Consider the following 24,677-nt stretch of genomic DNA (forward strand, 5'->3'; position numbering starts at 1 on the left):
CCCTTGTATTAAAACCCGCCATAAATTACCCCATTTTCAAAACTGCACCCCTTAAATAAGCCAAAGCAACATATACCTAGTATTTCAACCCTATAAGTGCTTAACAGGAATTAAGACAAAATGGAGGTGAAATTTTCAAATTTTATTTTATTTTACTAATATTTTCGTTTAGCCCTAGAATTTGCACATTTACGAGGGGTTAAAGGAGAAAACGCATCTCACAATTTGTTATGCAAGTTCTCTGGATTACCATAGTACCCCACTTGTGGGTGTAAACTAATATATGGACGCAAAGCGAGACACAGAAGGGAAGGTGCGCCAAGGAGCTTTTAGAGGACAGGTCTGGCTGTGATCAGTTTCAGGAACCATGTCACATTTACAAAGCCCTTGAGGTGTCAAAACAGTGGAAACCTCTAGAAAGTGACCCCGTTTTGAAAAACGCACCCCTCAAAGAATTTATCAAGTGATGTAGTGAGCATTAGTAACCCCGAAGTGAATATGTAAGCTGTGTGGAGTAAATTGGGTACACCAAATCCCATTCTATTTTTCCACTAGCTCCTTGACACAGACGGGGGAGAGGGGCATTCTGGGGGGTCAGCGCTGGCGTATTATCTGTCATAAGCTCTAAATATGGGTTGTCCTCTGAGATCGCTCGCACAGTTTATACATTTCCTTCTAGTCGCAGCCACTTATGTCCTAATGATTTGGCGACTTTTGGGGTTTTTGTCTTCACATTGTACAAGCTAGATTTTTATTTTCTGGCAATATGGCCACATGAGGGCTTGGTGTTTGCGGTATTAGAAGTGCTTTTCAATGCCACCTTTTTGGGGTGCCTGTAACTTATTGACTACATTTTATTAACTCTTTCTGGGTGGGATATAAAAGGAAACATCAATTCTAGCATTGCTTTTTAGCATTTATTTTTTTCCTGTGCAGCGTACAGCATAAGTAACATGTTACCTTTATTCTGCGGGTCGGTACGGTTACGGTGATACCTAGTTTATATTATTTTTTAATGCGTTGCTATTAAATAATGTTTTCATTTTACTGTTCAGGTTACTACGGACGCGGTGATACCAAATATGTTTTTTTCTATTTTTCTTTATTTTACGTAATAAAACATTTTATATAGGAAAATGGGATTTTTGGGGATTTATTTATTTCTAATTTATTTTAAATCTATTTAAACTTTTTTATTTTTACTTTTTTACCACTTTTTTTTCTGTCCCCATGTGGGATTGAAGCAGTGATCTTCTGATCACTGCTTAACTACATGTATGCTGCAATACACGTGTATTGCAAAGTACAGGAAGCTCTCAGCTTCAGCTCTCAGCTACAGCTTCCATTTTGGCAGGATCAACCAGGTACGTGGAGATCAGACCCCGGGCTGCCCAGTACCAACATCGCCCCCCCCCCCCAAAAAAAAAAAAAAAAAAACTGTTTCAGGGGGAGCCGATCGGCACCATTATGTACCGAAACCCCTAAGATGCCGGTGGTCATGTTTGACCGCCGGCATTTCAGGGGTTAAATCCCGCGATAGGACCCGGTTCCAACCACAGGTCTTACAGGCCATTGTCAGCCGTATGTTACGGCTGACACTCGCAGGGCATGATGCGCACACAGTTTCTGTGTGCACACCATGCAGCCGCCGTAGCACTATGGCAGTTTGCAGGAAGTCCTTCCCGGCAGCGCCGTACTATTACGGTGGATGTCGGGAAGGGGTTAAAAAATAAAAATAACTGTGCCATGCAAAGGTCTTTAATGGGAGCAGAAACTTGGCCAGAAAACAATGAAGCAATGCAGAGTATTCACTGTTTTCTGCCTCCAAGTGCATTGAGGGTGGGTGTAATTTATTAGATTTGCCAACAGACAGTTGCATATGTTCCATTTCTAACTTTGAATGTGTGCTAATGTCTCCCTTGTAGCTGTAATTAACATTTTCAGCCAATTACTATATCATGGTTGTCTGTAGGCTAATCTGGTGAATGATGCCCCACCCCCGATGCATTTGAAGACTGATTAGTATATTCATAAAAAGGTGATTATCTCTGTACTGCTCCATCACTTTGTGGTTACAAAGGTATTTTTATATATACATAATATTATGTATTATTACGGACGTCAAGTCTTTAAATATTGGTGGCACTACTGCATTGCACAAAGTAAAAAAAATTTTTTGAAAAAGAATTGGTATCCATGGAATCATAATCACCGATATAATACAGGTAACAAGTCATTTTGGCTGTATAGTAAACATCATAAAAACAAAGTCCGTAAGAAAGTCGCACAAACTCAGTTTTTCTCCAATTCTACCCCATTCTGATTTTTTTTCCAGCTCCCCAGTACATCGTATGAAATATTAAATGGTACCATTACAAAAGTACAATTTGTCCCGCAAACAAAGCCCCCATATGACTCTTTGAACAGAAAAATAAAAAAGTTATGGGGTTTGGAAGGTGGAGAGTCAAAATCCAAAATAAAAAAAATGCCTGCGGCAGGAAAGGGTTAAACCATTTGTACTGTGCAGCATTTTTCTACACCTTGCCTAAAACTTTTTCACAGTACCGTACATGCTGGAATTATATTCCTCTTGCATGTGCTCTGCATCAGCCTATGTTATCAGGCCATGGCAGAGTAAGGGCTAGTTCACACGCAATTCCGCGTGTGCATATTCCGTCGCGGCTGCCGGCCGCAGTGCTGGCGCAGTGCACGGCATCCCGTCGCGGCTATCCTCTCTGGATTAGGCCCAAATGAATGGGCCTAGTCCGGAGGGTGCTGTCACGAGACGGACACCACGGCTGATTCAGCCGCGGAATCTGCCTGAAGAAAGGGCAGCTCGTTTCTTTTTTCCGCTAGCGGCAACATGTGGCAAAAAAAGAACACTAGCGGTCTACATAGACCATCATTGTGAGGGAGCGGATTATGACGTGGATTCCATGCCAAAATTCGCCCCCTCTTTCCCCATGTGAACGGGGCCTAAGCGCTGATCAGCATGTTTTGTAGCTGATCATCGCTAGTTCAAAGAAATCTTTTAGTCTAATAGCACCCTTGGTTATGTCAGATGTTATCGGTAGTATACAAATATTGCTGACATCAGGTCACTAGGATGTATAGAAAGGTGAATATTAAAGGAATAGTAGCCCCTAAACCATATAGGGAAAGGGGCAGGGACTGTTGGGCCAGCAAAGTTAAGGGTTTGTAATGATTTGAAAAGTGATGACGTGGTGTCACGTGTCAGAAGGTGGAGCCTTCTGAATAAAACTGTGGTCACGTGTGTGGGGCTTCCACCTTCTGCCATTCGGTGAAGTGGTGAGAGGAACTCCCACCCACCCTTGCCCTCATGGTGGTGTTATTTATTTTCGTGTGTTCTTCTCATTCTTTCAGTTGTCACAGCAAGCGGAAGGTCCATGCCCCTTGGAGGAAGTTTGGGCTTCTACTGCAGCGGGGCAACTTACGGTCAAAGGTCAAGATGGGAGAGGCGGGGCATGGAGATGGTCTGTGTTTTGTTGTTTACAGTTTACAAATTGTGGTTATTTATAAAATTTGTTAATAAATGCTATGGCCAATCTCAGCTTTAGCCAGAAAACAGTGTAAGTGTTCATCACTAGGTTTAAATGGTGTTTAAGTCCCAACAGTCTCAGTAACTAATACTATTTAGTACATAACAACTAAACAACAAGCTCTATGGACTCTGAGCTCTATGAATGAAGCATTGGTTGGAGCGGTATCACAATTGCTGTACTTTTAGATTGTTGCAGAGCAGCGGCTGCATTTAATGTGGCAGGTGGCTATATGTACATTATATCCATTAAATGGTACTTTATCTACATGCTGACCACTGGCTACATGCTCAAAGTGCTAAACTGCTGCAGTGCTATCTGTTGTGGTGGAATACACACTTTTTATAACTCCATCCCACTCCAGCAATCATCAAAATCAGACATGTGGGGGTCTGACACCCGAGACACCCGCTGATCAGCTGCTCTAAGTGGCTGATACATAAAGAACAAAGTTAGAAACAGATGGCTGTATTTTCTATAGTGGCAGTGTTGAGATACTGCAGCTCAGCTCCTCTTCACATAGTAAGACCCAAGTACATACAATATTCAGTGTTTAGGCTTTGTCTATTTCAGCTGGAAGCCATGATTCTATACTGGATCCATTGAAGGTTCTACATGGCACCCATTATCATTACTGCTACTTTGTGATGAGAAATGCGCCATTCTTGCTGTAATTTCTTACTTTTATCTACAGGTAAGTGACTCTCACAGTAAGCACACCAACACACAAAGATTTATAAAACTACAATATGAAATGGTGCACAAGGCGTAAAAAAATAATAATTTGTTAACCTACCCGCAGAACATATGCTTCCCCTTTTAGTGTGTACTCATTTCCACCCATGTGAAAGGAAATGTCAGGAAGCTGAGAGATTTTATTACAATCCATGGTATACTGGAAAAAAACAGACATCCACATTACTTACAAAGAAAACGTTAGGAACTGGAGTCTCATATCAAGTAAGAGCTGAGAAATAAAGGGCTTGCCTTCTGCAAATATAAAGCCTTTGTTATTCATCTGAATGATCACTACTGTGGCAGATTTTTCATTGTGTAATGTGAACTGATTTGAGCTTTTGTATTGTTAAACACTGGCCCATGTTGTTAGCTGTGCAATAAGCCAATAGCCCGAGCCTGCACTACACAAACAACCCATTGATTTGTATGGGTTTAATGTAATGCACTGCTTAACGCCGTGAGGCAATTGCAGCAGAGTTAGGCTAAATTCGCACAAAAGAAGTGCAAAATGGCCATGAAAAACACTAATTTTTCACAAACGTCTTGCACCCAGTCTGTCACATTAACAGTATATGAATAGCCCACATTCATTGCCAGTGAAATTAATACTGTTGTGTAATGTTGCCGTAAATAAATGGACATCACATGGCTGGTATTCACTGTCATGTGAATGTTTCTGCTTCTATTATAACTATATGGAAAATGTATGTAGAATTCACATCCTGCGAATTACAAAAAAACAAGTGTTTTTGAAATAATAGCATTTCCAATGCAGATTTTTCTCTGCAGTGTGTGGATGGGATTAGCCCAGAATCCCATAGAATTTGTAGGTACTGTAATATACAGCATTTTTTTTACCACATGGGGGAGATTGTTACCTCTGTATGTAAGCACAGACCTAAAACTGAGTTTATTGCAAGCTGACTCTTGGTCCTGTAGCATGTAAGTTTGGGATTCTCATCACCTATCAAAACCAGCTCTGCTACATCAGCTTCATATTGTGCATCTTCCAGTAATACTGTGCTAATTTATTTACAACCATCCCTCATTACTGACTGTAAACATGTACTGCTATGAAGAGAGATAGCAGAGCTGGCTTTGTCTGGGAGACAGCAAGTGAAACTCTGCCCACCAATTTGCCAAGAAAACCAGGAAGTGAACAGAGCATATAGCCTGCAAGTTGGTGAACAGGCGAGTTGGGAATACCCCTTTAAAAGGTATCCTCAGTAATGACATACCTCCCAACCGTCCCGATTTCCGCGGGACAGTCCCGATTTGGGTGACATGTCCCGCGGTCCCGGTTGGAGGGAGGTATGTCCCGATTTCAACTCAGATCTGCGTCCAGAGGACGCAGATCTGAGTTGAACACACATGCGGCTGAAGGAAGGAGCTGACACAGGTCAGCTCCTCGCTTCCCCGCTGCCCGCCTCTCTCCCTGACACGTATGTGGCTGAAGCTGCTCGCGTGCTCGCTTCGCCGCTGCCTCTCTCTCTCGCTGACACATGCGGCTGAAGCGAGGAGCTGACCTGTGTCAGCTCCTCGCTTCGCTGCTGCCGCCGGCTCCTGGCTTGTAGACGCGATGTACACACCAGGAGCCGGCGGCAGCAGCGAAGCGAGGAGCTGACACAGGTCAGCTCCTCGCTTCAGCCGCATGTGTCAGCGAGAGACGCAGCGGCGAAGCGAGCACGCGAGCAGCTTCAGCCGCGTGTGTCAGGGAGAGAGGCGGGCAGCGGCGAAGCGAGGAGCTGACCTGTGTCAGCTCCTTCCTTCAGCCGCATGTGTCAGCGAGAGAGGCGACGAGGGAGCGGAGGAGAAGGTAAGTTTAATGTGGAGGTGGAACGTGAATCTGGGGGCAGATGAAGCAGAGGACGGCATGACATTGGGGCAGAGATGGGGGACATGAATCTGGGGGCAGAGATGGAGAGGACATGAATCTGAGGGCAGAGATGGGGGACATGAATCTGGGGGCAGAGATGGAGGGGACATGAATCTGGGGGCAGAGATGGAGGGGACATGAATCTGGGGGCAGAGATGTGGGACATGAATCTGGGGGCAGAGATGGAGGGGACATGAATCTGGGGGCAGAGATGGAGAGGACATGAATCTGGGGGCAGAGATGGAGGGACATGAATCTGGGGGCAGAGATGGAGGGGACATGAATCTGGGGGCAGAGATGGAGAGGACATGAATCTGGGGGCAGAGATGGAGGGACATGAATCTGGGGACAGAGATGGAGAGGACATGAATCTGGGGGCAGAGATGGAGAGGACATGAATCTGGGGGCAGAGATGGAGAGGACATGAATCTGGGGGCAGAGATGTGGGACATGAATCTGGGGGCAGAGATGGAGGGGACATGAATCTGGGGGCAGAGATGGAGAGGACATGAATCTGGGGGCAGAGATGGAGGGACATGAATCTGGGGGCAGAGATGGAAGAGGGACATGAAACTGGGGGCAGATGAAGAGTGTATATGAAACTGGGGGAGAGATAGAGGGGGGACATATAATTTACGGGTGACTGTAGGAGGATTATACTGTGTGCGGGCACATGAAAAATTAATGAGTGGGTGGAGTCAATACAAAAGTGGGTGGGGCTAAATTTTCCCCTCTTTCGGTTCTTCAAAAGTTGGGAGGTATGGTAATGATTACCTCCCACTGAAATATTAGACATGAATAGAGATTAGTGAGTAGTATTGGATTGAGTAGGTATTCGATCGAATACTACAGTATTCAAAATATTCGTACTCGATCGAATACTACTAGCTATTCGCAGTAAATATTTGATTCAGAACCAGCGTTGACTGGCCGAATGCTACACAGTGTATAGCATATCAACGCTGGTTCTGCAGCAGGCTCGTCCTTGCTAGTCGGGAGAGCTAGCAGCTTGCTGTTATGAGGGAGCTGACTTTTTCTCATAGGAATGAATTGACCAGCGTTGATTGGCCAGTGTACAGCATTCGGCCAATCAACGCTGGTTGTGCCGCAGGCTCGTCTTTGCTAGTCGGGAGAGCTGGCAGCTTGCTGTTATGAGGGAGCTGACTTTTTCTCATAGGAATGAATTGACCAGCGTTGATTGGCCAGTGTACAGCATTCGGCCAATCAACGCTGGTTGTGCCGCAGGCTCGTCTTTGCTAGTCGGGAGAGCTGGCAGCTTGCTGTTATGAGGGAGCTGACTTTCTCTCATATGAATGAATTGACCAGCGTTGATTGGCAAGTGTACAGAATTCGGCCAATCAACGCTGGTTCTGCAGCAAGCTCATCTTTGCTAGTCGGGAGAGCTGGCAGCTTGTGCTTACTTTTTATCAGCGCAACTGCAAGCGCTGTGCAGTTAAAGCGCACTGACCCCATAGACTATAATGGGGTCCGTGCGCTTTAACTGCACAGCGCTCCTCCTAAACACTCTCCTCCTGCTCTTCGTGGACTTGGTGACTCTCTTTTAGTCAAATAGTGGTTTCCCCTGAAACAAGCATTTTTTCCCATAGACTATAATGGGATTCGATATTCGAACGAGTAGTCGAATATTGAGGCTCTACTCAAAATGAATATCGAATCTCGAATATTTCACTATTCACTCATCTCTAGACATGAATAATAGTAATAATTTTCTGCATTGTTTTTATTCTGCAATGTGATGATGCCACATTGTCAGAATCTCACTCACTTTGCTGGCAGTGTCAAATGCAGCGTTTTTTAATGCTACATTTCTGCAACGTTGGGGAATGGGGGATGGAATACCCAAACGGAAACCAAGCCTTAGCGTGGATCTATTAATTGCAGCTACTGAATTTCCCCATGGTGGGACTATTAAAGGATTATCTTATCGCTCCTCCTGTATACTGCATATCTCTGTATACCTCTGATACCTATGGCTTATGTGTCATGGCATTGCCAGATGTTATTTTGATTTCTCTCTATACTCTTTTATAATAAAATTTATACTTTTGATATTACATTCCAGTATGTAGTATAATATTAATGAGTTACAGAAAATGAATTAAAAAGAAAAATGTATAACTACGGTAATATCTAATGCAGTATTCCTATGGATGAAGCACTTTTATCAATGAGGTAGAAATATGTATAGTTGCTTTTATATTCAATGATCAAGCGAGTTATGAAACTGAGCCACTGTTATAATATTTCAGGTTATCAATACATATTTTCTTACCTCTCCTTCAGGTTGCTGTATGGCTCCTATTGCTTTCATCAGGACAGACACTGAACCAGCAGGGCCTGTTATGTAAGCCGCTCCTGTGTCTATTGCCACCGTGCACCCTTCTTTGCAGAACAGGACCTCTGCACCGACAGACACCCTGTAGTCCATTACATTATGTTAGTTAAGACAGATTTTGTGAACTTCCATAAACTCGGGGCTGAGAAAAATTACTGACTCCTTATCCAAAACACACAAATCTGCATATACATTCCAACACAAGCTTTTAATGACCGTATATACAGTAGTTAGCAACAGCAGCAGATCCCCAATTTCTTCTATGAACTGTATTTCTGTCTTACAGGTATATAATCTTATTATACTTACCCTTTCATGTTAATATGCCAGTATCCATGCTTCTTAAGATTGAGATATTGAAAGCTACCAGTGTAGTAAGAAGGATCAGAGCCACCAAAGATAATTTCACCTCCAGGGTTTACATGGGAATCCCTGTAGCAAAATACAAGTCATATTACATAAGTGGTTTTAAATACAAAGTAAAGTGTTCAGAATCTGCAGAATCTACATGAATATGAAAAAATTACCTAAAAAGAAAACAATAAATTTCTACCTGACTACTAGTCATACATACAGAATTGGGGTTAGAACTACTATCCTGAGAGGTCCCATGCATATGACCATAATTTTCATCAGTGTGTCATCCATTTTTTTAAACAGATAGCACACCGACCCACTCATTTCTATGGTCCCATGCACACAACTATGATTTGCACTGGTCCATGAACCCAGGCAGCAAAACTCAGGGCAGTGGTTATTACTGTCTGTTTCGTGCTCAGGGCTCATTCATTGAAGTATTTGGGTCCATGGGTGACATGTACTACACGTGGATATTATCTGTATGCTAGCTTTTCTGGATTTCCCAGTCCTGTACATTACACACAGGTGTATACACAGGCTGAACTAGAAGATTAGCTACTGTCATCTCCATATCCCATGAGAAAAGAAGGTCCCGGTATTTACAGCTTCAGAATCATTTCCTTTATTCAGTATCCATAAAACAAACAGGTATACAGACACCAAAGACAAGGATGGCAAACCTGCCTCAATAAAGGAAATGCTTTAATCTGGTGGGCAACCACTTTTTTTATTCTGACAGAATATGATCATGGATGGGACTATTGTTGCTAGAGCATCATTGTACCTCAGAGCCGTTTTAAAACATTGGTGTGCTCAGTGAAAAGGTTTCCACAGTGGGCCCTCCGCTTTCAGCACCACCCGCTATTAAACCCATCTGAAACCTGCCAAAAACTGGGTTTTTATATGGTGACATTCAATGGGTGACAATGTCTTATCTGACTGATGGAACTTTTCCACCTGTCAGAAATGTTTTATATGTTCATCTCTAGTAATAATCGTTATTGCTATTATTTTAGCATGTAACGGATATTGCTAGAGAGGCGGTCGGTGTATTTTACTCTATAAAGATCAGGCATGGACAGGACAGAGACAGTGAAAAATGTAAACTTTATTGATGACTTTGTGTATGTGTTGTATAAGTGTTTGGTGTGACTTCTTGGTTATGTTCAGAGGGCTTTTACATAAGAATACCTCTGTGATTAGGCTCAGAGGGGTATTACATTATCTAATATATATATAACAATCAGAGAGCAATAGTATAGTATGCGCTCTGATTGACAGCAGAGGGGATAACATGGACAGAAGTCCATACAGAGGTCACATACAGGTTATGCACAGATGATGATGATTTATCATCTCTGTGCAGATTACAGGGCTGCTCTTCCCCCCTCCTTCCTCAAGCCGCTGCTCTAAGATTCTACCTGAGGAAGGAGGGGCAGGAGGGAGGAGGACAATTTTGAGCCCCATATCTCAGGATCTGTTAGGGCTATGAAGATGACTTTGGATTCATTTTAAAGACGAGAATCTCATCTTTAAAATATTATCAAGATCATCATGATAGTCCGTACAGATTTTGAGAATGCTGTTGGGAATTGAGATTTGCATTTTGATCTCAATACCTGAAATTGTTTTCATCACTAAATCACTCAGAATCTGTAAGGACTTCATAATGATCTTGGTATCAATTTAAAGATGAGATAAGATAATCTTCATAGCCCTAATCAATCCTGAGAAATTGGCATTAGTAGAAAGGACATATTACATATGTCCTCTGCAACTAAAGTGCCACTCAGGAAAGGGTTAAAGTCTCCCTGAAGTGTCCTGGTAGTTTAATGTCCCCTTCTACCACACAAATATAATAATAATAATAATAATAATAATAATAATAATAATAATAATTAATAATAAACCACTGATACCCACCTCTCCTCCCTCCCCTGCTTTCTTGGCCTGAGTCTTACGGGAGCTATGTTAAGTGACATCACTACATCAGGCCTACTGCTTCAGGGGAGGAGAGGATGAAAGATACTATGTAAATGAGGTAGTCCTGCTGGACAGCCTATGCAGGCTGTCCTAAGGGGCTCCTCCTACTATAGGGCCACATTCAAGTTGGCACTGTTGGCACTATGGTTAAAGTGGCCCTGCTGTACCTGGAATAGCAATATTCTGCGCATGGGCGTAATGTTGACTGCAGTCTTTAGATATGAACATAGTTTTCATCTGTAACCTATGTACAGGAGGTATAGCGTTTACACCACTCCAGGTCCAACAGCTCTACCTTTCACTACCCCCCATCATCCCCAACACATTACATCTTTTAGTAGATGCAGCTCCTCTGATTTGTCACAATTTTTTCTCTAGTCTCCGCCATTCCTGAACAATGAAGTTTCAGCATCCAATATGCTAATTAGGCTCTCTATGGTCAGGTGGGTGGTCCCAGACTCTCTGCCCCAGCCTGAGTTCACCCACCTGAGAGTAGAAAGACTATTGGATGCTGAAACGAACATTGATCTGCAATGGTGGAGGTTAAAAAAGAAACGGCAATGGTTAGAATCAGTGGTGAGGTACCTAGTGATGGATCAAAAAATTTGGAGTTGGTGGAGGTGGTGAAAGGTTCAGACATTTCACTGAAAAGCAAATGGAAGTATTTCTTAAAGGGGATTTTTGACTTATTACCGTATATACTCGAGTATAAGCCGAATTTTTCAGCCCAGTTTTTGGGCTGAAAAAGCCCCCCTCGGCTTATACTCAAGTCAGAAAAAAAAAAATATATATATATATATATATATATATATATATATATATATTTTTAGGAGGGGGGTATATGACCAGCCACAATATTAATGTATAGAAACTCTCATAAAATAGTGCAAAAAAAAAAAAAAGACTTAAAAACAATAAAAAAAAATAAAAGTTCTAAATCCCTCCTTTCCCTAAAATACATATAAAAGTAGAAAATTACTGTGAACACATACACATTAGGTATCCTGTGTCTGACAGTGCCCGGTCTACTGAATATAGGGTATCTGCAGTGCTCCTGTTCCATCGGGAAGGGGTTAATAGGAGCACTGCAGATACCCTATATTCAGCCAGACTGAGTTCCAAGTGGGGGAAGAAAACAGTCCTCAAGCTCAGGGAAGGGGCAGACAGACAACCAAAACACCCCCTCCTCTTTCCCAGCACCCAGCATCTACTGCACCCAAAAACTCTGACCATTTTAATCTTTGAAATTTTCCAGTAGCTGCTGCATTTCCTCCCCTCGGCTTATACTCGAGTCAATAAGTTTTCCCAGTTTTTTGTGGTAAAATTAGGGGCCTCGGCTTATATTCGGGTCGGCTTATACTCGAGTATATACGGTACATTCATGCTATATTAATGAGATATGCTGTTGCTTGCAGATCAGTAGGGTTGTTGGGAATCCTATATCATGACAAAGACTTGCAAACCCTGAACTATTTTTTTGGTAAGAGCACATCTCTGTGCCAGATGCTGTGTCCAGAAGTTCAACACAAATATTAACAATATTACCAAATGAAACACATTGTCATTATGTATCTTCTATATTATGCTATAAATCGTGGCATTTTTCCGGTGTTCATGTGATAGTAAATCCCCCCTCAGTAACTGGAGTAAAGACAACCTAAAGACGCATCTGCCCTTACTTCATAATTGGATCAGTGAAAAACTCTTTCCAGCAGCTATTGCTGTAGAACAGTGACATCTACTGGATAGTTTTTATTCTTTATATAACCTATTTTGGTAAAATATTTAAAGGATTTCTCTTTGAAAAAAAAATTAACAAACTGAAAATGACTTCAGGATGTTTCGCCATATTTTAAAAGTAAAAATCAACCAAAATGCACATTAGAGCAGAACTATTTCATTGATCGTTCTGCGGTGCAATCCATGGTTATGTTTTTACGCTTTGCTTTTTTTCATACAGTGCCTTGCGAAAGTGTTCGGCCCCCTTGATCTTTTCAACCATTTGCCACATTTCAAACATAAAGATATAAAATTTTAAGTTTTGGGGGGGAAGAATCAACAAGTGGGCACAGTTGTGAAGTGGAAAGAAATTTATTGGATATTTTAAACTTTTAAAACAAATAAAAACTGAAAATTGAGGTGTACAAAATTATTCGACCCCTTTACTTTCAGTGCAGTAAACTCACTCAGTTCAGTTCAGTGAGGATCTCTGAATGATCCAATGTTGTCCTAAATGACTGATGATGATAAATAGAATCCACCTTTGTGTAACCAAGTCTTGTATAAATGCACCTGCTCTGTGATAGTCTCAGGGTTCTGTTTAAAGCGCAGAGAGCATCATGAAGACCAAGGAACATACCAGGCAGGCCCAAGATACTGTTGTGGAGAAGTTTAAAGCCGGATTTGGATACAAAAAGATTTCCCAAGCTTTAAACATCCCAAGTAACACTGTGCAAGCTATCATATTGGAAGGAGTATCAGACCACTGCAAATCTACAAAGACCCGGCCGCCCATCTAAACTTTCATCTCAAACAAGGAGAAGGCTGATCAGAGATGCAGCCAAGAGGCCCATGATCATTCTGGATGAACTGCAGAGATCTACAGCTGAGGCGGGAGAGTCTGTCCATAGGACAACAATCAGTCGTACACTGCACAAATCTGGCCTTTATGGAAGAGTGGCAAGAAGAAAGTCATTTCTCAAAGATATCCATAAAAAGGTCGGGTTTAAAGTTTGCCACAAGCCATCTGGGAGACACCAAACATGTGGAAGAAGGTGCTGTGGTCAGATGAAACCAAAATCAAACTTTTTGGCCACAATGAAAACAATATGTTTGGCGTAAGAGCAACACAGCTCATCGCCCTGAGCACACCATCCCCACTGTCAAACATGGTGGTGGCAGCATGGTTTGGGCCTGCTTTTCTTCAGCAGGAACAGGGAAGATGGGTAAAATTGATGGGAAGATAGATGAAGCCAAATACCGGACCATTCTGGAAGAAAACCTGTTGGAGTCTGCAAAAGACCTGAGATTGGGACGCAGATTTATCTTCCAACAAGACAATGATCCAAAACATAAAGCAAAATCTACAATGGAATGGTTCACAAATAAACGTATCCAGGTATTAGAATGGCCCAGACCTGAATCCAATTGAGAATCTGTGGAAAGAGCTGAAAACTGCTGTTCACAAACTCTCTCCATCCATGCAAAAAAGAAGAAAAGGTTTCGACCTCACCATATAAGTATTTGTCCAATGTTCCTTTGGGTGCACGGCCTTTAACCCCTGGACTGAATGAGGCAACTTTCATATGAAAACCATCCACCACGTAATAGCAGGTCCGCACTCCTTAGGCTTGGTAAAAATTAACTTTTAATCCGCCATTTTAAAATTACATAGGACAAACAAAAACGTGAAAAAAGTTCAGAAAAAAGACATAGTGTTTTAAAAACGCCAACGCGTTTCGAGGCTTTGCAGTCTCTTAGTCATGGCCATGACTAAGAGACTGCAAAGCCTCGAAACGCGTTGGCGTTTTTAAAACACTATGTCTTTTTTCTGAACTTTTTTCACGTTTTTGTTTGTCCTATGTAATTTTAAAATGGCGGATTAAAAGTTAATTTTTACCAAGCCTAAGGAGTGCGGACCTGCTATTACGTGGTGGATGGTTTTCATATGAAAGTTGTCTCTCCATCTAACCTCACTGAGCTCCGGCTGTTTTGCAAGGAAGAATGGGCAAGAATTTCAGTCTCTTGATGTGCAAAACTGATAGAGACATACCCCAAGCGACTTGCAGGTTTAATTGCAGCAAAAGGTGGCACTACAAAGTATTAACGCAAGGGGGCCAAATTATTTCGCACGCTCAATTTTTCAGTTCTTTATTTGTTAAAAAAGTTTAAAATATCCAATAAATTTCTTTCCACTTCACAATTGTGTCCCACTTGTTGATTCCTCCCCCTAAAATTTAAAATTTTAGACCTTTATGTTTGACGCCTTAAATGTGGCAAAAGGTTGAAAAGTTCAAGGGGACCGAATACTTTCGCAAGGCACTGCAAATGAAAATCATTTATATGTCTAGAATATAATCTGCCTTTCCTTTCTAGAAAGTTTGAGCATACTCATTGCTCCTCATAAATGCTGTAGGGTGAGGAATAATTTGAATAAGATATAGTAAAAGAATGGAAAATGGAAGTATGGAAAATAACTCTTGGGTATTGGGTGACAGTTTGTTACCACTCGGGAACCATGTTAGTGGGAGTGACATCAATAGGAAGGGGATAGGAACTTATCTTCTCACTTGTATTGTCTGCAAAGAAAGGAGATTCTGGTTACCTAAGTAGATGTGATATTTTATCAACAGGGATAATAGCAGGTGAAGGGAAATAAGTGGTTTAAGGCTGAAGTCCCACGTTGAGAAAACGCAGCGTATTACAATACCTGCAAAGTGTATGGGATTCTGGCAAATCACATCCACACATTGGAGAAAAAAATCTGCAGTGGAAAAGCTGTATTTTCAAAAATGCTTGCGTTATTACTGGTATCTGTATAGGTATAATATCTGCAGAAAGTCTGCAGAAGAAAACTGGGAAAATGTGATTAAGAATTATGTGAATTAATAATGCAATGCTGTTCCACCATGTTTTTTCTGCAGAGTTTTTTTTTTTTGCTGCACTTCGCTACGTGGGGCCTTAGCCTTAAAGGGGTTTTTCATGGTTAAGGATAGGTCATCAATATCAGATCAGTCAGGGCCCTGGTACCCACACTTAAAGGGATTCTATCATTAGTATACCTTTTTTAAACTAAATAGATGTAGGAACAGTCTTAAGAAAGGCTTAACTTTATTATTCTGATCTGCGCCACCATTCCTGAGAAATATCTTTTTTCTTCCTTATGTAAATGAGTTTTCTGAATACTCTCCAGTGACGGCCTGTGTCTTCTCTGCCACTTCTCTTGCACTCCCATCGCGTATTCATCCAAAAGCACCATCTGCGCATGTACATCGGCCATTTTCCTATGGCCGAACGAGAAAGGCCACAGAAAAATGACCGATTGCGCATATCCATCTGCCATTTTCCTATGGCTTCTCCCATTCAGCTACAGCAAAATTGCCGACGGACATGCGCAGTTGGCGCTTTTGGATGAAGAGAAGAGGAGCGCGAGAGAGGAGGCGGGAGGCAGAGAAAAGACAAAGGCCATCGCTGGAGAGTTTTCAAGTAGCACTGGGGACACCCCCAGTGCTGTTTGAGTGCTGGGAAACACCCCCAGTGCTGTCTGAAAACTCATTTACATAAAGAAGGAAGAAGATATTTCTCAAGAACGACGGTGCGGATCAGAATAATAAAGGTAAGAGAAGAATAGTCTTTCTTAAGGCTATTCCTACATGTACTTAGTTTAAAAAAGGTATTCTAATGATAGAATCCCTTTAACATGGCTAGTGATGTCATGTTCATTGGTGACATATGGCCTGTATACAGCTTAGTCTCATTCAAGTGAATGGGGCTGAGATGTAATACCAAACACAGGTATGTGCATGGTAAGTGAAGAGGTTGCAGCACTTGTCCGATTGCTATGGTTCTTCAATCAGCTGATAGATAAGGGTCCGAGTATTGGTTGCCCACCAATCTGATATTAATGGCCTATTCTAAGGATACGTAAACACTAATTTAGTCCCAGAACCCCCCTTCAAGCTATAGGGAGGATAACAACTTAACACTGTGTCTGTGTAGGTTATATTATTAGTAGATATAGCATGCAGGTATGTGGGTTAAAGGTTCCTATGTGAGATGGAGATAGGGATAGATATAGTATACCATTTGCTATCACATCTGTCATGTATAATATGAATTCCAGTAGTTTATTTTTCTTATGCAACTTTATCCTTCTACTCACCGGCTGTAATACACTGAGAAAACGTCTTCCTGCAGGACTTTCTGAGACAGAATGCGGTCAAAAACAGGTGTGATGTCATCAATTGCTTGAGTTGGGAAACCCATTCCCAGTACACCATCGAAGCGGGCAAAAATGAAAGGAAATGCTGGTAGTGATGTTGCTTCTGCAAAAACCTGGACAACTGGAATATCTGCTACCTGTAATGTGTGAAGTAAAGCGGTAAGATGAATTTGTAAAATATGCGACTGCAGATACTTCTAGGAAATACAATGTCTAGCAAATACAAGTATGTTTTATAGTGGAAGACCCTAGATAAAAGCCATAGAGCCTTCACAGATCAATAGCCAACCACACAAGCATCATAACACCCTGACTACAACTGTTTCGGTCCCAAAGATATTCTCAGAGAACATCTGTATTATAGTATGACTAAGGCCTGGTTCACATCTGTATTCAGGCCATTCCAGACCTGAAAGCACTTTTCTTTACGCATTTTTCGTGTGGAAACCGAGCAGAAACCACATAAACCCCATTATAGTCTATGGAGTCTGCGGGTTTCCTTAGGTAACCGCTTTTTTATGGGGATTAGGTTTCTGTTCTGGACCCCCCCCCCCCAATGGAAACCCATGGGCAGATGTGAAACGGGCCTTGGCAAAGTTTTTGTGACTATTGTACAATAATGTACGTTTATTGTAGAACGATCTAATTCACCAATCCTATTAATGCTTAAAGGGAGTCTGTCAGCACCAAGACCATTATTAAACCAGCCTCAGTATCCTACAGTGCTCAGAGCCTTGATATAGGGCTATAATACAGTGCTATCATCTGTTTGGAGAATGGCTGCTTGATGTTGAAGATAAGCTGCTTTTTTATTCCTATGCACATGAGCAAAGAGAGCAACGGGGGAGCGTTCTGGGATGGCCGAGCATCACGTCACCATTTTCCTCTTGTTAGGGTAGAGGTGGGGGAAGCTTTGAATATATCAGAGTTACTAGGAGGAGATTTGAGTGAAAGGACGATCTTTCGCCTATGCTCATCTGTTCCGGATCTCTTAGCACAGTTCCGTAGGAATAAAAAGCAGTTTTGTGTCAAACTCCATACAATCTAAAGCTTTTTTTTCTACATATGGTTTGCCAGGTAGTATCCACAATATGCTTAGGCCAAACGTAGCAACATTACAGCATTGATTAAAAGGATGTCAGATCTCCACAGTCCTGTGAATTAGTATGACCCAATGTAAGTTATTCCCTAATAGACATTCAGACTAACATAGGTCGAAATCGCCCATTTTTCACAATAATTTTGCACCTGATGGGATCCCATTTTTATAGATCCCTCATACATTGCCAAGTATGAAGGAATATGTGAAAACAGACAAAAATAGAGCATACCCTATAAAGGACAACAGAATGTTATAGCTCATGCACAAAATATCAGCCATGTGAATAGCCCCAATTCATAGGAATGTTTATTAATGCAGCCGTATGACGGTCGACAGCCAAGTACGGCGTTCATGTGACTATAGGGTAATGCTGGGGCATAGGTAACTTGGAAACTATTTACTGTTCTGACATTTACATTCTCAGTTAATTTTATTGCATTGTTTTAGGATAAGTTCACATGGCAGAAAATGAAGAGAAATCCCTCTTCATTTTGCACTGCTGTTTTCCGGCTACCCGCGACATGATGGCGATGCTGATCATTGCACTCAGTCCTGGCTTTCTGTTGCTCATTAGGCCCAGATGAATGGACCTAACCAGCAGGGAGTCTCGAGCTGCAGAATCCATGCAAAATGGAGCAGAACACTTATTTTTTCAGCATCTGCCACGATCTCTGCCTCGCATTAAAAGGATCTGGGTAGAAACTGTTGCTGATTGAGCGGAATCCACCCCAAATCCACAGCAAATTCCTCTGTGTGAATATACCCTTAGGGGAATACTCTTTAGGGTCTATGTACTGGAACTAGGATTTCTGTGGTCTATGTTCCATTTGTGTTGCAATGTTATTTCTTTTGGAGGATGTAGAATATTATTATTTTTGTATCCAGTATTGAATAATCATCAAGATGCTCTGTAAACCAAGTAATGGTAGTAAAACTCACTGTAACAATGTCTTGGCTTAGAAAACCTCTTACTCCTCCAGATTCATATTGTATTGAGAAGCCTGTTCCATTTTCAACGTAGGTGTGAGATTTCGATGAGTCATACCGATTGTGAGATGCTGCGGTACAAAAATCATACACGAATAGGCAAAACAAGAAAATATGAAACTACACATTCATATGATTCAATACATGTATGTATGTATTTAAGGATGTTATAAATCTGCATTGCAGGGTGTAGTCTGACTACGGCTGGGGCTCCATGTGGCATAAACGCCACTTTCAGTTTGCCAACAGTGTAAACACCGTGGAAAAAAAATGCCACATTTTACTGTCTCTGCATAGTGGGTGGGATATGTGGGAAAATACGCACTGCGATTTCCAAAAACGTTGCGGCTTTACAAATTGCAGCATGTCACTTATACCTGCGGAAATGCCATCAGTTTCTCTTTAGGTTTAAAGGGGTTTTCCCATCTCATTGTTTCAGCAGTCTGCCTACAAGTCTCTTCTTACTTCCTATATTTCTCCAATCCCCTCCCCCTTGCTGAATAGGTCTGAGAAGTCTCACAATACTTATGCAGATCAGATAATATGCAGATGCTTGTAGAGAATGGACTCAGTGTTATCTGTGTGTGTACATAGAGAGATAACAGACCTGGATTTATCAGCAAAACTGCAATTAGCTGAACTAATTGTCCTGCTGGCAAGAGCAGTGAGTGAGTGACGTCGCTTGTCCTATCACACAGGTCCGTGGTTATAGCAACGTTGTGTAAACAATGGGAGGTATACGTTCACATAGCAGGCAAACAAAGTAGCATTTCTAAAGCAATATATTTAGGAAAAGTCATCAGTTTACATAAGCTACCAGTATAGATAGGATCCTTGAGATGGGACAACCCCTTTAGTGGAAGCAGAAAATCCGCAGTGGTAATCTCAGTGGACTTTCTGTGAAAAACGCTGTGCCGCGTTGCCGCAATGGTGTTCCCACAGCGCTCTTTTGCTGAGGCCTAAGCCTAAAGCAGCAGCAAAACTAATTTCTTTAAAATTCACTGACAGCAATCAGAGGTATTATAATTGTGAATAATATATCTACTACCTTATTAATCATGTTTCAAGTTGCATAACATTTAATTGTTAAAGGTTTTTCTGACATCTAAAAATCAGATTCATGTGGCTCCAAGCAAATCCAATGTGAGGCACATTTTATTTTTAAAGGATCCCAAAGCAAAAATGGAAACCTTAAACACATTGAATCACAAAGTCAAACATTTCCATCTTGATTGGGGCTGTTTATTCACCATCCAGACTATCCTGCTTTGCAATCTTTAATCAGTTTTTCTCTTCCATTGGCACTTTCTGCAGTGGAGTCTCCAATGGAGATGCTGGCGTAGATGTGAACTTGGCCTAATTGGTGGAAAGGAAATAGCTGCAAAGTCCAGAGGCCTCACAGCAGTGGCGTGGTCTGCCTTTATTGGAGGTACACCGCTGACTATACACTTCTGTTCCTGCACTACCAGCCACTAGGAACTGCTGCTGCAACGTCTTGTCATTACAGTACCACAAACTATCATCCAGCACCACATGGCCACAGCAGCTAGTTACTACAGTGCCACCACAGCAAAAATGAAGTATTATGTAATTCCCATTAAAATTAATAGACTAACTACATTGGCCATTTCTGCATATTAGTACAGGGTATAGTATAACCTATAGCAGGGTTAGTTTATTCTCACTGTATTTGCCTCTTTTATTAGTGCCACTGAAAAGGTCCTCTGCATGGTCATGTGATTGGCAGACTGACCTACCCATTCACACAGTGGCTGGAAGTCACTTATTCCATATCTGTCTATGAGAGTCTGAGCACAAGAGCCTCTATTAAAAGAAGCAAAAGCAGGTTGAGTCAAGTGACCTTTCTATAGCTTATGCTAGGCCTTCTCCACTTTTGCTAACACCTGAGGCTTATGAATGATTAAAACTCCCACTTCTTCCAATCCATTTTCCAGTTCACAATTGCTTACCACAGGCACTGTACAATGGGGAACATTGACTCGATGGCACCCACAAGTTGGCAGATCCAGTGTCAAAAACAACCTTGAACGCTTGTGAAGGAGAACCAACGCTGATCTCACCAAAATACTGTGTCTGCAAAGTATAATACAAAACTGTTATAACCTGCATTATATAAAGCTTACTGGTGGTTAAGGTAAAGTACTGCAACTCTATTTTTTAGTTTTCCAAGGATTGGTGGCCATATGGCATGTAACTCAGAGTCCAACAACTAAATCAAACACTGTAATCACTGATATCTCATTTTTGGCTCATATAACTCATTGAGAGAGAGAGAAGGGAGAAATTGAGAGATCTCTAAATGTGTGCATATGAATTATCTACTAACCATATCATACAACAAACTAACAGCTAACAAGAATACAAAAATTGTTAAAGTGGGATTCCAGAACTTGAAGATTGACTATCCGACTCCCAACACCCCTGCCAATCAGCTGTTTGCAAGACCTGCAGAGCACTGTAACTAGCACAGCTCAGTATTCTGGTAAGTGGTGAAAAAATAAACTGTAAGCTTGGTCCCTTTCACTAATGTGTGACTTTCCCAGTTGCTTCACAGTATATAAAGTTGTGGTAATTGCAATGCATTTCAGGTCCTTTAAACAGCCAATCCGTGGGGGTGCCAGGAGCTGGACCCCTACTGATCTGATATTAATGAACTTTTAAAATCCGGGAATACCCCTTTTAAGCATGCACTAATACAGTAATTTGACACCATATGCTATCACTATGGTTGAGCCAATCTTGAAATTTCAGGATTGTTTTTAAAATCCGATTTCCGATCATTTTCCATTCGAACCCAATCCCAATTCCGATCTTAATGCAAGACAATGGGATTTTTTTAAGAATTGAAGATCAGATTTCACTCACCTCTCCCCCTCCCAGTACCCGCCCACACTCTCCTAAGCCACAAGACCCGCCTTCTCCCACCATCTCTAACACTAGTCTAGGGAGGCGGGGGCGCGCAGGGCGCTCTGAAGGCATGTGAAAGAAGAGGAGCGAGAACAACGGATAGAGGCAGCGTATCTTTGAAGGTAAGTTGAGCAAAGTTCGCGAGTAGATAGATACTATCTACTCTTCTGTTTCCTCCCTGCAGTGCCGTATACTCGGCTCTGCTACATCTCAGGGTAAAGCAGGGACGAAGCAGAAGAGTAGATAGACATGTCAATGTACAGTAGTATCTACTCGCGAACTTCAGCCATGGCTTATTATATGGCGAGTGCCTCGTTGTCCTCACAGCAGCGCAGCACAGAGTGATTTACCCCAGCCTGCCACTCTTCTGCTTTGTCCCTTTTTTACCGTATACTCAGCTCTGCTACATCTGAGATGTAGTAGAGACGAGTATACGGCACAGCAGGGAGGAAACAGAAGAGTAGTATGCTCCCATAGGAATGAATGGACGCAGCCGGCACGCAGGGGGTTAAGCGGCCGGACATCAGCAAAGTCTGTGTGATGGCCACTTCCATTCATTCCTATGGGTGCGTGCTATTCGAAACGGGAGTTTCGAATAGTACTCGCTCATCTGATACTATAACTTTTCCCACAATGTTTGGCCACTAACCAAGCAATGTGGGAAATAACCTCTGACCTCGATTCCACCGGAAAAGATCGGGATCGGAATTTCGATCGCGATCGTGAAATTTACTCGATCGCCGATCAGAATCCGAATATTTCCGATCCCGATCACTCAACCCTAGCTATCACACAACGACAGGGTACGTCTGAGTGAGAGGAGCCTGTATTAATACTATTCTGGTGAGGGTAGAGTATAGATCATGCAGTGAGGCAAGATGTGCTTCTGTGGGGGTAAAGGGAGATATTGCTTCAGGAGGAAGATGTGTGCTGCGGGAGAGGGTTCTATCAGGGAAAGATCTTACCGTATATACTCGAATATAAGCCAACCCAAATATAAGGGAAAACTTATTGACTCGAGTGTAAGCCGAGGGGGGGAAATGCAGCAGCTACTGGAAAATTTCAAATTTAATTGGTCGGAGTTTTTGGATGCAGTAGTTGCTGGGTGCTGGGAAAGGGGAGGGGGTGTTTTGGTTGTCTGTCTGCCCCTTCCCTGAGCTTGAGGCTGTTTTTTTTCCCCCCCACCTGGAATTCAGCCTGGCTGAATATAGGGTATCTGCAGTGCTCCTATTAACCCCTTCCCGACGGACCAGGAGCACTGCAGATCCCCTATATTCAGTAGACCGGGCACTTTCAGACACAGGGATACCTAATGTGTTTGTGTTTCACAGTAATTCTCTACTTTTATATGTATTCTAGGGAAAGGAGTGATTTAGAACTTTTATTTATTAAATTTTTTATTATACTTTTTTAAAGCTTCTTTTTTTCTTTTTCACTATTTTATGGGAGATTCTATACATTACTATTGCGGCTGGTCATTTTTTTTATTTTTTTTTTTGCTTGACTCAAGTATAAGCCGAGGAGGGCTTTTTCAGGGCTTTATACGCGAGTATATACGGTATATTGTTTAACATTCAATCATTCTGTTAGTTTGACAACCATGTTCTAATACTCTGACATGTTGGCAATTTTGGAATTTTTATAGATTGTTTCTGCTAATATAGACTATGTATATTATCATCCTTTTGTCTGCTTCCTTGGTATCTCTTGTTTTCTCTCTGAAGGTGTATATATATTGTAGTGCTCACATCTAAGTAGTTGGTAAGAACTGTTGGGGCTGTTCCATTGTTAGCAATTCCAGATCCCATAAGCCTTAGTTGTGGAAATACGTCAGCAACTTTAACCCCCATGGCTCTCAGTGTCTCACGAATTGACGGCATTTTTCGGAGTGGGATCCTACGATAGAAATGACAGAATAAATTGTAAAAAAGATTTGCAGTAAAACATTTTTGCACATTATGATATTGTAATATGAATTTTGTTATTTAACAAATGTTATTTGTGACTAAACTTTTTAATGTTAATTGACTGGATTTTTTTGTCCTTTTGGAGTATAATTCAATGCTTTGACTAGAGAATACCTTTAAGCCGCACCAAACTGTATGTAACAGGTCCTAAGAGTCACTTCAGAAACAATAGAAGTTAAATGAAGTCTATCACTGCCCCAGCCACTTTAAACTTCTCCCATAGTGCTGTAGATGCTGTTATATGCTGTAGATGCAGAATAAAAGCCATATCTTTCTTATGTTTCAGAGCCCCATGGGTGCTTATGTTTCAGATCCCTAGGGATGCATAGAAAAAGCACTTTTATTCTTTATTCAAATGAGGATCTTGGAGCACATGGGGAGTTTTCTTCTATTACTGAGCACTGCTGCGTCATCACTAAACACACCCATTCTGCATTCAGCTTATCCCCCTGGGCAGTGGGAGTTGATCCTCCCAATGAGCTGAATGCAGGATGGGTGTGTTTAGTGATGATGCAGCAGTGCTCAGTGCCTGAAGAAAACTCCAACTGTGCTCCAAGATCCTCATTTGAATAAAGAATAAAAGTGCTTTTTCTCCACATTCCTGGGGCTCTGAAACATAAGAAAGGTATAGGTTTTATTCTGCTAAAAGCATCTACAGCACTTTGAAAGTGGTATAAAGTAGCTGGGGACAGTGATAGACTCCTATTAAAGCAGTGGACAATCTGGTTCCTAATATATATTCATCAAACGTTCCTCACTTGAAATGCATGCATACACATATTTTAGTTTCATTACATTTAATTTATATACACATATAAGATATGAATATATATTTTACATTGTTAAATAAAAGGCCAGTATGATTTTTAGAGCATGAGA

At 41.7% G+C, this 24,677-nt stretch overlaps 1 protein-coding gene across 1 annotated transcript in view; it reads right to left on the reverse strand.

Moving 5' to 3' along the window:
* Positions 1–23,729, reverse strand: part of REN (renin) — a 38,584-nt gene extending 14,855 nt beyond the window's left edge. The window contains exons 1-7 of the mRNA XM_075264205.1: positions 23,580–23,729; positions 20,874–20,997; positions 18,856–18,974; positions 16,755–16,951; positions 8,840–8,962; positions 8,468–8,612; positions 4,357–4,455 (exon numbers count right to left, since the gene is read on the reverse strand). Coding sequence (XP_075120306.1) covers positions 4,357–4,455; positions 8,468–8,612; positions 8,840–8,962; positions 16,755–16,951; positions 18,856–18,974; positions 20,874–20,997; positions 23,580–23,711 — 939 coding nt within the window. The 5' untranslated portion in view covers positions 23,712–23,729. The remainder of the gene's footprint in view (positions 1–4,356; positions 4,456–8,467; positions 8,613–8,839; positions 8,963–16,754; positions 16,952–18,855; positions 18,975–20,873; positions 20,998–23,579) is intronic.
* Between the last annotated feature and the right edge of the window lie 948 nt (positions 23,730–24,677).

The sequence above is a fragment of the Leptodactylus fuscus genome, chromosome 2, assembly GCF_031893055.1.
Source record: "Leptodactylus fuscus isolate aLepFus1 chromosome 2, aLepFus1.hap2, whole genome shotgun sequence".
In the NCBI taxonomy this organism is placed as follows: Eukaryota; Metazoa; Chordata; class Amphibia; order Anura; family Leptodactylidae; genus Leptodactylus; species Leptodactylus fuscus.